Consider the following 17,960-nt stretch of genomic DNA (forward strand, 5'->3'; position numbering starts at 1 on the left):
CGGTCGAATACGAATACCGCGAGAACAGTTCCTACCTCGGAAATTCTATCTGCTGACGCAACTGCTGTACGTTACATGAACATGTTGATTATTTTTGGTAAATACCACATCCACAACATGACTTGGGTTATTTTATTTAATTTTTTTCAATTTGTGTTTTGTTTTTGTTCCTTTTCTTTTTTTATGTTACTCATTTTTTGTATACATGATAGATATCGAAATGAAATGTCTGTTTTTCTTGTAAATATATCGCATGTATATCTGTACAGTTCACCAATAATAATAATAAAAAAAACAGTAACATTTTAAATGTAAAGTAAGTCAAGAAAATTTAAATAAATCTGAAAATATAAATTACTGAACTTAAATACATATTGGCAAAAGGGTTTTAAAAATCAACAAAATGTATTAACTTTTTTTTAGCAGTTATGTCGCCATTAATTTGTGTGATTTTCCTCCTTTCTTTGAGGTATCACTTAATCAGGTGTGCTGTGACTCAACTTTTTGGACTCCAGGTTAAAGACTCATCATTTTAAGATCGCTTGTTATTATATAATTTTAACAAAATATTGTAAAATCTCTTTTATTCAAACCCTGCAGTGTATGCTTGAAATCTTAAATCTTTTAAATAGATATTTCTGTCTTTTTATGCTTTTTTATTTATATATTTATTTTGCCTTTACCTTGATGTTTTCTTTAAAATGTTTTGAGAAGAATCTGTTTTAACTGGGCTCCCTCGCCCCCTTGTGGCCTGGAGTCTCATGAACACTGTCATAAATTACTTTTAACAAGGTGTGTCTTTGTTTTTTGAATTAAATAAAGATCAAATCCTAGCAAAATATCTTTGTTGAAGACAACCTTTTACCAGTTACAACACGAAGAGGTGCTGTTGTCTGAAATGTGATGATTCTTATTTTTGTTTGTTTTTTTCTCTTTTTTATTTTTTTGCCCGTGTGAAGCACGTTGAATTGCCTTTTTGCTGAGATTGATTATTTTTCCCTTGTTCGAATATTCATGTAAGATGTTTTAAAGCAACAGTTGCACTTAAAAAGTATTTAAAATACAGTTTTATAATTAACAGTAATAATCTTAATCAGGTATGACATCACCAAAGTGGTTGAAAGCTTTTAAATTCTGCATTAATTAAAATGTGTACTTCTGCCGGGCTCCAGTGTGAATTTGCATATGAGCAAAGTATTTAGGTTTGCCAAGCAACATTTAACATTTAGATTAAAAAAGTTTTTACTTTCAATATTTATAATATTTCAATTTTAGATTCAATATTTGTACTTGAGATTGCCAAAAGACCAGAATAAAATGTTTTCTACCTCTTTTCATGAAGCGATTGTGAAAATGTAATTTATTCTTTAAAGATTAAGTGTCTCAAAATTGTATTGATAGATCTTTTCCAAACACACAGTGAAGTTAAACCACAATAACCTTTGCAAATTACAGTTATCTGATAAGGAAAGGCAGAAAATATGTTATTGGCCCAACTTTTTTGGCAATTTTAAGATTTAACGTTTATCCATAAGATGTAACATAATGTGAACTTTTGTGAAATCAAAGAGACTAAACATGATCATCAGACACAGGTTAGCGGTGACTGTGGGGAGATTAAAAATAATCCTCTCATCATATCAGAGATTTTTTAACCTCCTGTTTAACTTTAATCAGCATCAGGAATCAAAGTTAAAGACTGAAACGTTTCCGACCTGTTTACACAGACAGGACCACATCAGAGGAGCTACACAAAGGGGGTTAAACACCTTTGATGACTACACACACACACACACACACACACACACACACACACACACACACACACAGAGAGATTTGTGTTTATTCATATTTCAAAGCAAGGGGAACTGTTTTGAAGCTGCTTGTGTGCGGGGGTTAAAGCTGTGATCTACTGTCAAAGGATGTAATTAACACTGATTTATATTAAACACACACACACACACACACACACACACACACACACACACACACACACACACACACACACACACACACGATGTAAGGAGATGTTTCCCCAGAGGCAGTAAAATTAAGCATTTTTTTACACTGGATTTTTACCTTAACTTTTATCTGTTCATTTCTTGCAAGCTAACGTAAGCATCAAACCCTTAGCTTGTTGCTACATGCTAGCTCCTCTTTTAAAAGCATCTCTGGATGTTTTCTGAGTTCCAGATATGAATTTTCATTCACACATTTAGAAACAATCATCCATAAACAGCTTTAAACTGTTTTTGTGTGAATCAAAATACTGCTTGTTAATAACAGGGTTTAGCTAGGCTACTGTAATATTGGGGTTTAGGCTAGCATGGCTGTTTTCTATCAATATAGCTAATACCCATGTCTTCATATTAAAAGCCCAGTTTGTTTTGATGCCAGCTTTCGCTTTGATGCTGTGAAAGTTGTAGAGGTTTTATTTTAGCTTTGGGTAAAATAATCATTCAGGTTAACAGGGATATTGTTAGCTTCATGCTAACCTCAGCCGTCTACCTCAGCATTAATTTTGATCAGAATTTTATCTTTTTGTGCATTTTTGTAATATTTAGATGAATACATTTTGCTGATTTGATGATTCCTGCTAACTCACAAGATTAACTTAATTCTAAAAAACAAAAAATTCATAATTCCACTTTAGCATGGGATTTGCATTGATAATTAATGTTTTTTTTTTTTTAAATGCCCGGCTTAAAACAGGCTGGTGAGACTGCAAACAAGAATGGTCATTAGGAGCATAAACGTGATCAAATAAACTATTGGTCATGGTATTTCTTTATGCTCTAGAAAAGCAAGCAGAAGCTAACTGTTCTTAAACGGTCGGAGACAATAAAATCCTTCAACTAGTTAGCTAGTGTCATCGGCGAATCAATACAATCTGGTACAGGCGGTCCTCGAGCTACGAACAAGTTCCGTTCCTATGACTTGTCGTAGCCCGAAATTCCCATAAGTCAGTTTTTTTACCATAAATACCCGCTAAATCTCTAAATAACTATCCAAATACTTGTATTATACTTCACAGACAATCGACACTATGACGCAACTCGAGACAAACTGGACGATGCTGATGACAGCGTAGCTCCGCATAGCTGTGTATTCATACGCACTCCACGTCAGAAACTAGTACACATCATAGGAGCTTCTTAACAGAGCGGCATAACTTCTAAACCTTCTTTATTTTCTAACATACATTTATTGGCAGTGTAAAGGCGAAACAAGAACCACGTAAGTCTAGGACCTCATGTATTTAGGATAAAAACAGGACTTTGATCAGCCACAGCTAGCTAAAGGTTCAGGTTCACCTGCTGACTTGCACATTAGGTAAAAGTATATATCTGCTTGAGATTAGCTTTGGAAATACTTTAACAAATAGTTTAGTAATCAGCTTTCATGACCATCTATCCACTGTCCTGTCCTCTTTCATTAAAGGCATGAAAATACAAAGCCTGTGCCGGAAACTGCAGTTCATCAAGTGTCCACAAGAGGCTGGCTGCAGAAACACCAGAAACCACACACACACAGCAAGCCCCAAAAGCTGATTTGTACAGCAGAAGAAAACATATTTGCAGCTTGGGTTAAAGGTTGGCTTGGGTCAGCACATACTTTTCAGGAAAGGCTTTTTTCATCATTTTCTATTTTTATACTTGGGAGTTTTTTGCATTTGGAGTAGATTGTTACATTTCTATGGTTCATTTGTTGGTCATGGACACCAAACTGGGTTTTTTGTCAGTGATATTTTTACTATTTTGCTCCTGTGTTTTTGCATTGTTGACATGTGAAATAAGCTGTTGGTAGCCTGTAGCATCTCAGCGCTAACTGGTGCAAGGCCTGATGTTTCCCCACATCCATCGTTATTGGGAACGTAAGATCTATCTCCAATAAGATGGACGAGCTAGCTGTGCTAACCCAGCAACAGAGGGAATACCAGAAGGCTGAGTAGCATCATGCTATTCACAGACATGGCTAACAGAGCTAACAGCAGACACCAACGCCACATTGGAAGAGCTTCACCTGCTGTGAGCAGACAGGATCCAGGAGACAGAGACAGAACAGACTGCTGAAGAAGCTCAGTCCTGGACCCTGTGGAGGTGGAGGCTGGCTGACTGGCTGAATGATGGACAAGCTGTCATCATCTATTTTCTTATGGAGCTTTTTACACTTTCTCTACACTTTCTCACTTTTGTTTTCTTGATTGCTGCTGTGACTCCTCCAATAAATTTCCCCTCGGGGATATTTATTACGTATTTACTTCAAACTAGCTCAGTTTAAGTTAGTCAGTTTAAGTCAGCATTTCCATTTTCCCTGCGTAGACCATCAGAAAAACTCTGTATTGGAAACAAATGAGTGACATCATGAAACTACATCCATCTATCATACAGCCTATTGGAGTTGACTCATAACCTGTGGAGGGGTTTTATTTCTCTTCTGGCCATGAAACACCTCTGAATCTCAGAGGATTTTAAGATCGTTGTTTTCCAACCTGTTGACCCCAGAGGAGCAGGGGAAAATGTTAATGGAGGTTTCACATAATGACAGGGATTTTAAAAGCTCACAGGAAGGTGAAGTCTTTCTGAAATAGTCAGCTGATGATGGGCTAATACAGTCAGCATCCTGTGAGTCAGACCATAAAACACATAAATTATTTCGTCTTCTCCTGCTCAGAAAATTTCAGATGTGACGTAACAGCGTTTCTATTCTCTCCTTACAGGATCAGAGCTAATGCTCCTCATGTTGTGTGTGTTTGTGGTTTCTCTTTTATGAAAACGTCCCTGCGAGCCGTTCATCCACTTCCTGTTTACTCTTCTACCTGATGAAGCTTCTCCCCGTCCCGGCGTCATTTTCTCTGACGAAAGCCGCCGGGACAGGAAATTAAAGAGGAGATAAGAAGCATGTGGACAGCCACATAAAAACACACACGGCAGCTGATTTCCATCCGGATGCTTCCGCCAGACTCACAGTCGGTTTATCATGAGAGGACTGAGTCCAGGTGGTGACAGAGGACGTAAACAGGCAGGTGAACAGCAGGGTTTAATGGTGACAGAGGGCAGAGGTCAGATACAGACAGAGGTACACATGTTAAGAAATGAAAGAAATGAAAACACCTTGATTTACTTTATCAAAACACAAACGTCCATTGAACGTATATCCAATCGTCACAACGTCTTTTAAATCCAAAAGTGCAGAAGTTGAAGCGACCTATGAGGATTGTTGAGCGGGAAATGAAAAAACAATGTTTACATTAAACGCGTCAGGTTGCGCCGTCACTTTAAGAGAGTCTGATCTGCTCTGACTGCGACGAGACGACCGATGATGAAGGTAAACATGTTTGGAGACAACATCACAACAAAACACATTCAGCTGAGAGTGTGTGTGAGTGTGTGTGAGTGTGTGTGAGTGTGTGTGCGTCACTCTTCCGTCTCTTCTTCTTCACTGTAGTCGCTCAGAGGAAACTCACGACTCTCCTTCTGAGTGTTGTAGCTTTTCCTGTGCATCACACACTCCTGATCGATGATGGCCTGCAAAACACACACACACACACACACACACACACACACACACACACACACACACAGAGTAGATCAATAAAGCAGCCTGTGTGTCGGTGTAATCTGTGTGTAATTGGGACTTTATTAGGAGGAAATGTTTCCTCTGCAGCTTTGAAGCAGCAGCCTCTGATCTGTGATCAGTCTAATCGCTGTGTAATGACTTCACACAAACACTTTGGCTGCAACATCACACAAACACACACACACACACACTTCCTGCTGATCTGTCGGGACCTGTAGAAACACTCGGTGTGTGTGAACAGGTTTTAATAACCAGTGTATGGTCGGCTGTGTGAACACAGAGGGTTTTGGGGGATCCGTTCAGGATGCAGGAACATCAAACCTCAAGACTTTAACGAAATCATGGAGCGTTCAAAGTTTGGGAGGAAATCCAGGTGACCTCATGTGTTTTCTGCTTAATATCAACTTTGTTCCTCAAAAGCACCAACATTAAGTTAGTTTTGATCGTTTCCTCAACAACTTTTGGGTTCTGAGATTTTCTTTTGGCTTGGATGAGACAGCTGGACAGAAACAGGAAGTGACCAAACGATGGTTCACACCAATCAGGATGTTTCTGAGTTTACCATTTTCTCCTCTCTGACAGCAGGGTTACGTAGCAGGAAGCAGAGCGGCGCATACAGGATGTTGATCACTCCGATGAACACCATGAGACACGGAAAACCCACCGCCTGCACCAGAGCTCCCCCTGTGGACGGTCCTGGAACAGCACATACAGATACAGCTCATGAAATCAGAGAAAACACAACCAGGAAGTGGACGATTCAAACATTTTTGAAAGTTTCAGGAGTTCTGTGCGTGTGTGTGTGTGTTACCGATAGCAAACCCCATACACAGAGCCACATCAGCGATGGCGTAGACGCTGCCATAGACGGAGGCATGACGGATATCGACCAGGTAACCCATGATGGCCATCATGGAGGAGTCCACCATACCTGGAGGAAGAAAACACAGCTGGTGCATTCAAACTTTGACGTCAAACGGTTGCGGTTTCTGTTAAAAAGTCAGATTTTTTTACTTTAAAGAGGGGGTATTGTGCTTTTCTGAGTCTTTATTCTGACCCTCTGGTCTACCCATAGTAGCCCTACATGATTTGCAGCACAAAAAATCTCTGATTTTCTCTCATTGATGTTTTAAAAATCTTTTATTTCAGCTTTCTTTTCTTAAAACCATTTATTTCCATTGTCATTTTAATTTACAAAAAAGGATAATAATAATAATAATAATAATAATAATAAAAATTATAATAAAAAACAAATAAATGAGTAAATAAATGACAAAAAATAAATAAATAAAAATAAAAAATAAAAAATAGAAATTAAAAAAACAAAAAAATAAAAAATAAAATAAAATAAAAAGAAGAAGAAGAAGAATCTTCTTCTTCTATTTCAGCTTTCAATTTGTCTGCTGTCACTTTAAGGTTCCCTGCTCTACAACCCCCTTCTCTCTGATTGGCTAGCACTCTGGAGGAGGAGCTCTGAGCAGATCTTGGAGTTTGAGGCTTGACCCTCTGACTTCAGATGTAGAGGTTTGAATATTTGCACACATGTCGTCGTAAAACCTAGCCCTACTTTATTCTATATCCATGTTTACGATTTGGAAAAAGTAGAATACCCCCTCTTTAAGATGAATACCCCTCTTTAAAGTTAGAATTCCGTGAAAAAAATCAGAGTTTCACTGGAATATCTGAGCTACAGTGGTGTCATGTGTTGATATTTACCAATGGCAAAGCCCAGACCTCCGTTTGGTCCAATCAGACCGTAGATGCTGGTGGCAAAGGGAACCTGACACGAACAAGACAACAGGACGAGGATTTGTTTAAACAAATAAACGAAACAGTTTGTGATGGAGGTCAGAAAGTTTGGTTAGGGGGAGGTTAGTTTGATGGAGTAGTTAGAGATGTGGTTGGATGGTTTAAGGAAAAGGTTTGTTGATGTTTGGATGGATGGATGTTGTACTTACACACAGCAGACTGACACCAACGATGAACATCCCCAACATGGAGCAAAGCCACCTGAAGAAAACAGGAAACAAACATCAGCCCTCCACCTGTCTGACTGTCTGTCTGTCTGTCTGTCTGACTGTCTGTCTGTCTGTCTGTCTGTCTGTCTGTCTGTCTCACTCCTGCAGGTTTACCAGAACCCTCCAGGATCAGGTCTGAACAGGACTCAGACTTTCAACAAAAGTTAATCTGTTAATCTGACGATTTAACTTCTTCCTCTCTGGCGAACATACACCAAACACACACACACACACAGATGACGCTATGCATACACACCCATCCACCCACCCACCCACACACACACTGACCGTCCCATCTTGTTGGCCAGAACACCAAACAGGTTGGTTCCTATCAGGTAGGAGATGCTGGCGGGGAGGAAGGCCATACCTGAAACACAGCACAGGTTTCAGGTCCAGTTTGAGGAGAATCTCCAAAAGAGGCAAAAATATCTACACACCTGGCAGTTTGGTATTTCATACAAGTTTTACACACACACACACACAATGTTTGTATTACATTTTCTGCACCAATGAAAAATTAGGAAATCTTAAAGAAAGGGGGCAGAAACAGAAAACAGGGACTAGGTAGGTGTAGATTTACCATCAATAAGATGCAAACATGATGATAAGGCTGCATAATGGTGGTTATAAGTGTTTTCATGACCTACCAAGTTGCCATTTTGGGGAGCACATGGTCTGCATCATCCAGATGGGCAGAGTCGGCTCCAGGATGGCGACGCCCATGTTGGCGAAACACAAAGAGCCTGCAGAGATGGACACATGACACCTCAGATAAGACTGGACTAAACAAGTACTGTTGAAAAAGAAGAACTTCACTCAAGCTGAGGTCTTTGAAACCCTCATTTTAGCTACTGTCTCTCTAAGAAGCATCAGAGCACTCTGAAACCTGGCATTCCGGAACCCTCCCTGAGTGAAGGAGGGTTCCGGAATGCCAGGAGGAGATTCACCAACTTGTGATGTCAAAGTTTGAGCAAATCTCACACAAGTCTCTCTGAAATCTCAAGCCATTTAGGGCATAGACTGAAAAAAAAAAATTGACGTCATTTTGCTCGGCTTGGAGTGAAGTTGCCACAAAAACTGCCCCTCTTGGCTGCAGTATAGGTGAAAAATATCTGTCTCCCCAGTCATTCCAGATGGGCTGTGGTCAAACTGAAAAAAATTAGACCTGGTAGAAATGTTTCTCACATCTGTTTGTTGTGTTGATTTGAGGATATCATTGGGCTGTGTTGTGTTCAAGTCCTCTTTTTTTGTGAAACAACTTTGTATATCGTCTGTGGTTCAGAGTCTCATCCTAAAACTACTTTGAAACACCTTTACTCAGGATTATGAAAGAAAACATGATACCGCCTTTTTAAAGTGAAAGCCACCTCTATGACGGATGTTAAACCCCAGCTCTGCAGAGATCCTGACATCTTCCTACCTGCACTGATGAGGATGTATGGATCTTTCAACAGCGTCAGTAACGGAGTCCCCTCCACACTCTGCAACACAGAAACCCAAAGCCAGTCATCCTGGCAGGCACCTGATCATAACCTACACCACATTGAGGTGGCTCAGGTGAGACGGGACCCAGATTGGATCGGATCAGAAGTCGTTTTAAAGAGAACTCACCCCAGGAGAGATCTTTGAGGGCTGCAGGATGAAGAGCTGTAACACTGAAACACAGAGACACGAGAGTAAACTCACTGCATCACAGAAACCTAGATTAATCAGCTAAGGCAAAAAAAACTACAGCTCCCATGAGTCTCAGTGGGATCTGGGGAGCTGTTACTACACTAAATACTCTGATTATTTTCCAATTAATCATAAACTTTAGCCAGTATAAATGCAGTTCATGTCTTACAAATGCACATTTTGTTCCAGAAGGGGGAAGCAACATGGGGTAGATAATCTTGTTTTTTCAAAGGAATTTAAAAACTTTGTTTAACTGTTAATTAAGCTATTACTGATTTTTGTGACTTTTTTGGGTTACCTTTCACTTTTTTCATACATTTAATCATTTAATTACTTTATTTATTTATCTATCTATTTATTTAAGTATTTGTTATTGATTGGTTAACTTTTTTTCACTTAGTTTTTTTATTTAAATATTTACAAACTTATTGACCTACTTTTTCATACATGTAATAATTTATTTATTCACTTTTTTACTTATTAATTTATTTACCTGTTGATTGATTGGTTCGTTTTTTTACTTATTTATTTAAATATTTAATAACTTATTTAAGTACTTTTTTCAATTATTAAGTTACATTTTAGCTTATTTATTTATTTCCTTATTCATTTACTCATTTGCGTGTTTTTCATTATTGCTTAGTTGTGTGTTTACATATTTATTGAATTCATTTATTTATCAACTTACCAACTTATTTACTGAGAAACTTTTTATACTCACTTAATTTTTTACTTTTTCATTTATTAAGTTTGTTCAGTTTTATTATTTGCTTTGTTTTTTGTTTATGTATTTAATTTGTACTCATTTGTTTTTCATTTACTTCTTTGTTTTTTATTTTTATAATTCTTTTTTATTTTTTTTATTTTTATGGGTCCAAGTAGGTTGCTTAAGGAAGTTAGAATTCAGTCTCATCAATGTGTATCATTATTTCCTGTTTTTTTGTTTGTTTGTTTGTTTGTTTGTTTTATTTACCTCCATCAAACACAGCCAGGAAGGCCAGGATCAGGAAGGGGGCGCTCTTCCCAACAAACTCGTACATCACGCTGCCGAATGGTGCTCCAACTGAAACACGACATGAATAAACATTATGAGGACATCAAGTTTGTGTCTTTTAGACAGATCTGAACAGATTTTTGCACGACTCAGGACGAGGTTTGGAGTCAGTGTAAGGGGTAGTGAAAAACATCAGTTCTTCTGTTAAACACCTAAAAAATGAGCTCATGTGGAGTAAATAAACTTAGTTTCTCTTCTGTTGCTGTGATACAAAAAAAATGTCTCTGTAAAAATCACTAAAGATAAATGACATGTCCCCATTTGTTCCAAAAAGTTTAATAGTCCCCTGTTGGCTCTGTAGACAAGTATGTGTGTGTGTTTGCATTTAATCTAAAGTCCCCTGTAGATCATAAAAGAAGGTACGTGTGTGAAAGTGTGAAAGTTTGTGTCTCACTCAGGACTCCCATGGCCAGTCCTCCGAGTGCGATGCCCATGGCGATTCCTCTCTCCTCATCATCAGTGTACACACTGGCCAGCATACCCAGACCTACACACACACACACACACACACACACACATGGACGGATAAGGATATGAGGACCTGTTTTTTTCCTTCATGGTTAGTGTTTGTATGAAAGTTGAGGTGTCGACCTGCCACAGAGGAGAACGATGAACCGATCCCCTGCAGAGAGCGGGCGAAGAACAGCAGAGCGTAGGTCCCTGAGAATGCAAACACTGACACACACACAAACAAACACACACACACTATTCAACAATTTCTCATCCTGATGTAAACACCTTCATCAACAGGTGTAACTGTTTGTGTGTTACTCACTGATGGTCGATGCAAACATGATGATGAAACCAGCGAACATGGGGATGTGATATCCGATCCTGCATCAAACATCGGTCAGTGAACTCGTTTTTCACTCCAACATGTTTACAACACACCTTAAACTCAACACACCTGTTGGTGAGCGGACCGACGAAAGGATTGACGAGCAGCTGGACCAGAGCTTTGGAGGCGAACAACAAACCAACTCGAACGTTCTCCTCCTCCAGAAACGTGCTGTCCTGAAGACAAGAGGACTCCTGCAGGAGAGGAGACGGATGATCACATGACCTCACCTTTAACCACACCTGTAAACTCTGAATCATCTCAGGTGAGCGTCCACGTACTGTAGCATTAGCCTCAGTCTCATTGCTCTGCAGCTCTGAGGTCTGGTTCGACAGCTCGGGGTCCAGGCTCGGTTCGGTCTGGATCTCCTGCAGACTGAAGGTCGTGTTGTCAAACAGAGACACCAGAGGAGGGAAGGTGGGAGGAGACGAGCGGGGGACCTCTGCAGACGGTTGACCCAGGAGCAGTGCGCTGAGGCTGGGCTGCTGGAGCTGGGAGGACTGGGAGATCCAGCTGGAAGACCTGAGAGGGAGCAGGGACGGCTGGGCAGTCTGAGGCTCCGGGCTGGGATGCTCCATGGCGTACAGGAAGGTCGGGATGATCGGGACTGGAAGAGAAAGTTTGAGCTTGGAAATGATGATATACAGGCTTGTTTTACCATCACAACATTAGCAAACACATATGTTTCACACCCTAAGGTTGATATTTCTTCATTTAATGGTACAAAAACAGAGTAAACCCTGAAAAACTGCTCCTGCGAAGCCTCAAACAGAAACAAAGAGCAGAGGAGGAGGAGGAAACGTTCAACCTGAGAAGAAACTAAAAGAGACAACCGTGAACCCGGACCACAGACTTTAAAGTTCAAGGTCAGGAGGTCACACGTGTGCATGTGTGTGCGTGTGACCTCTGACCTCTACCCTCAGCTCTGACTCTCACCGCTGACGACAGATGCGACCTGCAGGCTTTTAGATGCGTCACTGATCTGTTTCCAGCAGCTGAGGCTTCGTCAGGGAGGAACCTGTGAGGGGGGATCTGTTTCTGAGGCGCGTCACAGGAAACCACACAGGCGAGCTTTCAAAATCCGAGGCACCAGTGATAGTACGCTCCTGCGTCTCAATTAACTCAAGAAATAAGACAACAGAAAGGCTACAGCTAATCACAGTTTGGGGAGACTAATCGGATCTCAGCAGGAGCCAATCGGTGCGTTCCATTTGATCTCACAAGTTAGAGGTTTTTTTTTCCTTTTTCTTTGATCAAATATTTTATTTATTGTCATAGTGAGGTTAAGATCCTCAACCTCCCTCCACCCAGCACATTCACTGGACATTTAGACCCACATGTACATGGAATGGAAATAAAAACTATACTGAATATATGAATAGTTAATGAGTATAAATGGAAGGGAAAAAGATATATATATATATATATATATATATATATATATATATATATATATATATATATATATATATATATATATATAATTTAATTTTAAAAAATAGTTTGAAATATAGACTAAAAAAAATGGACGTCCGCTTGCTCAGCTCGAAGTAGGGTCTCCACAAAAACTGCTCCCCCTGGTGGCTGGCTGCGTTATAGGTTAAAAAATCAATCTCTCAGTCATTCCAGATGGGCTGTGGTCAAACTTTAAAAATTAATACACCTGGTAGAAATGTTTCTCACGTCTGATTGTTGTGGTGATTTGAAGATATTTGGCTGTCTTGTATTCAAGTCCTCTTTTTGTCTGAAAAGTTCAGTTTTCATTAGTTATAAGAGGTTAAAAACGAGGCCTTACATAACATTTAACGATGATTGACAGCTGCTGTTCTCATGTTTTTTTTTCGGGGATTGTAAAATATGTTGGGAGGTAGAGTCAAGAAGTGATTAGACTCAAAAAAAATAATAATATTATTTTTGTCACCCAGCTCCACTCAGATTCTCCCAGAATCCCTCACAGTCTCTACTGCACAGACTCTGGCTGCCAATGGCGGCGCCTGTATCAGGGGTATTTTAGCTTCAAAAAACGTACAATGATAAATGGCAGAGCCACGCTGTCCACTCTATACACAGTCTATGGTTTGAAATTTCAGCATGCCTCTTGGGTCTATCCAAAAAAATCAAAAGCATTCTAGAACGCATCATTCCAGAACACAGCACTATTGAATTCGGCATTCCGGAACCCTCTATCACTATTAGGCACAAATGAGGGTTCCGGAATGCCAGGTTCCACTTTTAGGTGATTCACCAACTAGTGATGTCACACTTTGAAGAAAATTTGTGTTAATTTTCTTGAAATCTCACATGACTTTCTCAACAAGCCATTCACATTAGCCTAAAGTCCCTGTTCTTTGACAAACCTCAACCTCTGAATCTGTAAATTTCTGTATCCTCCGTACACCAGTGTTTAAACTTAAAACCTCTTTGTAATTTAGTGGGAGCAATTTTAGCAACCCTGAAATCCTAGATGCTATTTTATATTTAGACTAGTTGGAATTTAGATTTTGGTTCAAACGTCTCAAAAGTTAGTTGACTCAGAACATCCTGAGTCCTAGCAGAACTTAGTCCACATCCTCACATCCTGCTCGTGCTCGTCCATATGGATTTTTACTTTCTATCCAGTACACAGAACTTTTATTTATAACGTTTATGTTGATGGAAGGTTGGTCAGCAAACTGAATCATGAGAGAAATGTGTTGTTCACTGAGTCACTGGAGACATCATGTCACTCTGGTTGCCCTGTGGGAAGTCTTGTTTCTTGGTGAGTGTTTGTGTTTACTCACCAACCACAGTGAGCAGCATGTTGTCCAGCAGCAGAGCGACACAAACCACCACCAGGACGAGCCTGGGAGAACCTCGACTCTGATGGAGCCACGCCATGTCTGCACAGAGAGCATGAAGTCAGAGAAAGTTTCCACCTGGGATAAAAGTTCCAATTAACTGAATATCAAGCTGTGAAGAAAAAATTTCATCCACCTGTTAAAAAAAAAGAAAGAAAAGAAAACCAGCATCTCAGCTTGCCTGTGATTGGCTGCCTGAGAGGAGAGGGGGCAGACCAGTAAAGATGTAATGCAGAGGCGGAAAAACACCAAAACTGCTAATATAGCGAGAGCACCAGGAGAACTCACATCAGCACCACGCCAAATGGTCTTTGTAATAAACCGTAATTATTCTCATTAAGGGGCGACGCTTTCCAATGACGCGTTTGGTGATGCTGAGTCATAAACTGGTCACCCAGCTTTGGCACAAAAACAAATCAACAGCTGTTGACAGGGGACCTCTGTTTTTATTGGTGCTGGGACAGAATAAAGATACTTGAGTTGTTTTTGTTAGAGAATGGCTGTGACCTTTGACATCCTGATTCTGGAGAAGTGAATGCGTGCACACCTTTCAAATCGGGTCTGTGTTTACGTCATCACGGGACCCAATTAAGTCACCTCGTTTGGGGGCTAAAGTAACAATGCACAGGCTCCTTAGCTGCACATTCCCCTGGTTGCCAGGCTGGAGAATGATGAAACTACACATTGGTAAAAGAAACCTGTGGAAACTGGTCTTTCAAAGGCTCAAGGTCTGAATCAGAGATTGTGAAAGTGTGTGTCTGCTTTTATTGTTCAGCGTCGTAATATTTCCGTGTTGGGATGAAGAGTCGGAGTGACGTGCGGCTGAGAGCTTCTTCATATCACGTCTGATCTTTAATAAAAGTAAAGGAGCCTCTGCTGTTATCACAGATATGAGTCTGCTCCAACACGAGCTCTGCTGTCTGATCTGAGGTCTGCTTAAAGACTGTTTACGTTTCACACAGAGCTAGGCTAGCTGTTTACAGTAAGCTCAGCTAACGTTACATTACAGCTTTATTCTCCTAACATAACAAGTTCACTCTTATAGAATCACAACTTCTTTCTTGATCCACTTCGTCTTTAATCTTATGAGATAATGTTTTTCTGATAGCATGTTCAGCTTTAATCTCATATCATTCCAAATTAACCCCTTGATGCCTGTTGTTGCAAATTTGCGACATCCCCATCAGGTTTGAAAGCGGCTGGGATGACCTTTGTATCACACTAATGCCTGTTGATTCATTGTTTACACATACCAAGAAAAGTATCAAATTCACTATGAATTATTATTATTATATAAATATATATATATATATATATATATACAAATTTATATATATATATATATATATATATATATATATATATATATATATATATATATATATACATATATATATATATATGTGTGTGTGTGTGTGTGTGTGTATATATATATATATATATATTCAAATTGACATTCTCCACTCAATTAATTTCGTAAGAATGCAAAAACAACTGTAAAATATTTCAGGCAGTAAGGGATTAATTTGATAAGATTAAAATTCTATTCCCCCAACAATACAGTTTCAAAATTGTACCATGAAAACTTTTATTCCAAAACATTACGACTTAAATCTCATAACATCAGGTCTAAAATCTTTTTGTATAACAACTAAAATCAAGTATCATTACAACTTTAATTTTGTAACATTATGACTTTAGTCTTGTTATATAACAGCTAATATCTTGTATCATTACAACATTAATTTGATCTCACCACTTTACAACTTTAATCACTTTTAATAACGACTTTAACTTCGTAACACAACAACTTCAATGTCATAACTTCCCAACTTTAATTTTTAAAATTATGACTAAAATCCTGACTCAATACAACTTAAATTTGTAACATTATAACTTTCATCTTGAAGCATTACAACTTTAATCTCATGGCATCAGGTCTTAAATCTTGATATATAACAACTAAAATCAAGTATCATAACAACTTGAATTCTGTAACATGACTTTAATCTCGTTATATAACAGCTGAAATCCTGTATCATTACATTAATTTCTCAACATTATAACCTTGATCTCATTACTTTACAACTTTAATCACTTTTAATTACGGCTTTAACTTGGTTACACTTCGACTTAAATATCATAACTTTCTGACTTTAATTTTTAAAATTATGTCTAAAATCCCGACTTAATACGACTTTCATTTGTACCATTATAAATTTTATCTTGTTGTATAGCAACTGAAATCCTGTATCATTAAGACATTGATTTCACAACATTAAACCTTGATCAAATTACTTTACAACTTTAATCACTTACAATTACAACTTTAACTTTGTAACATTACAACTTCAGTCGACTTTAATTTCTAAAATTACGACTAAAACCCTGACTCAATACGACTTTCATGTGTAACATCAGGACTTGTATCTCGAAACATCACAACTTAAATATTGTAGAGTTAAGTTTTCTAACATTACAACTTTATTCTCATAACATTTCAATTTAGAAGTCATAGCAATATAACTGTTACCCTGAAACATGACCAATTTAATCTCATATCATTATTGTTTACATTTTAGAAGAATTTCCTTTTAATATAAGGGTTATGTTTTTAAAATCTAGCTTTTTTTAAAAATAAATATTTATCATTTTTCACTGTAGCCCTGTTTCTCTGTTCTGACCGTCTGTTATCGTTGCTCTCCATTAATGAAAAAACAGCGACATGCTCTCTGTCACATTTTTAACTCCTGTAAATATTTTGATTTTCAGGTTTGGATTGAAAATGAAGTGAGAGGAAATCCAGGGGAAAACTTTTGAAGAGTCTTTGTCACTTTGTTTTTTTCAATTTTACAGTGAACATGAGCGTTGATGCTGCTCTGCTCTGACTGCTGATTGTTTTAGAGGCTCTTTCCCCCTCACTAACACAGTTATATCACACACACACACACACACACACACACACACACACACACACACACACACCTCCTTGCGCTCCTTATCTCTGTTCATCTCACCCCCCTTCTCCCTCCCTCTCTCTCGTTTGATGGAAAATTATCTGAAATGTAATTTTCTCTTTGAATCTTGAAGCAGAGAAACTGAAACCTGCAGCACATCATGAACGTCAGTAGACATCAGAAATATTCAAAATAAAATCTACTGTCTTAATTTTTTCTATATTTAAATTTAACAAATAAAACTAGAGATAAATACAGATAAAAACAAGCTGCTTCTCCCGGAGCAACAGGTGAAGATAGACGATAAGTACACACAGCTGCAAACCCAGATTTCACCTGGGTTTAAATTAAAGTGAATGATTAAGATCATTTTCATAAAATATCCATAAATAGTAAAATAAAGAAAAATGTAAATGAAAAAATATATATATTTTTGTCATGTTGATATTGAGTAGTATAAAAAAATTAAATTAAATAAATTTACAAAATAAGCAAAAAAAATGTTTTAAATTAATAAACAAATACAAGAAAATAAAAAAAACAAAACAAATAAATACAAGATAAATCTCAGATTAATTCAAAAGTAATATTTAAAAAAATACAAGACTCTTAAATGGAAGTACATAAAATTAAAAAGTGTTTTTATCATATTTTTGGTAATTTAATCTGAAGTATTTGTAAAATTAACCTCTCTATTCTTATTTAACTATGCTATACAAGCCCAGATTTAACCACACTTTAACTTAAAATTACAAAAAGACATCAAATGAGAAACTATTAAATCAAAAAAATAATAATAATGTTGAAATCTTGGGAAGAGTTCATTTTTTTTCTAATAATGAGACGTAAAGAAAAGTAAGGGATGAACATGCAGACAAAGACAGACAGACAGGTGGTCTTACCTGGACGAGAGGGGCTCCTGTTCTGGTCTCACAGCTGCTGCTGGACCGACGTCTTTTGACCTGAGGGGAGGAGGAAGACGAGGACAGAGGAGATAAGGTG

General features: G+C 38.1%; 1 protein-coding gene across 1 annotated transcript; it reads right to left on the bottom strand.

Annotated features, from left to right (window-relative positions):
* Positions 1–5,019: 5,019 nt before the first annotated feature.
* On the bottom strand, positions 5,020–17,960 carry slc18a1 (solute carrier family 18 member A1). Its single transcript, XM_074670608.1, has 17 exons — positions 17,861–17,960; positions 13,945–14,043; positions 11,446–11,771; positions 11,234–11,358; positions 11,102–11,160; positions 10,918–11,001; positions 10,721–10,813; positions 10,246–10,335; positions 9,210–9,253; positions 9,019–9,079; positions 8,246–8,341; positions 7,887–7,965; positions 7,539–7,590; positions 7,297–7,360; positions 6,392–6,511; positions 6,143–6,276; positions 5,020–5,528 (listed from the first exon to the last, which is right to left on the bottom strand). Exons 2-17 carry the CDS (start codon positions 14,039–14,041, stop codon positions 5,418–5,420), a joined length of 1,635 nt encoding a protein of 544 aa, XP_074526709.1. The 5' UTR covers positions 14,042–14,043; positions 17,861–17,960; the 3' UTR covers positions 5,020–5,417.

The sequence above is a fragment of the Halichoeres trimaculatus genome, unplaced genomic scaffold (genome assembly GCF_033239565.1).
Source record: "Halichoeres trimaculatus isolate MK-OKI-2021-1 unplaced genomic scaffold, fHalTri1.1 fHalTri1_scaffold_5, whole genome shotgun sequence".
Lineage (NCBI taxonomy): Eukaryota > Metazoa > Chordata > Actinopteri > Labriformes > Labridae > Halichoeres > Halichoeres trimaculatus.

Coding starts and splice junctions, on each gene's coding strand:
- slc18a1 (XM_074670608.1), bottom strand. CDS start 14,041: ATGGCGTGGCTCCATCAGAGTCGAGGTTCTCCCAGGCTCGTCCTGGTG. Junction 8,342..9,018: donor ATACATCCTCATCAGTGCAG/GTAGGAAGATGT, acceptor CCATCTCTGCAG/GCTCTTTGTGTTTCGCCAAC. Junction 6,277..6,391: donor GTGTATGGGGTTTGCTATCG/GTAACACACACA, acceptor GTGCTGTTCCAG/GACCGTCCACAGGGGGAGCT.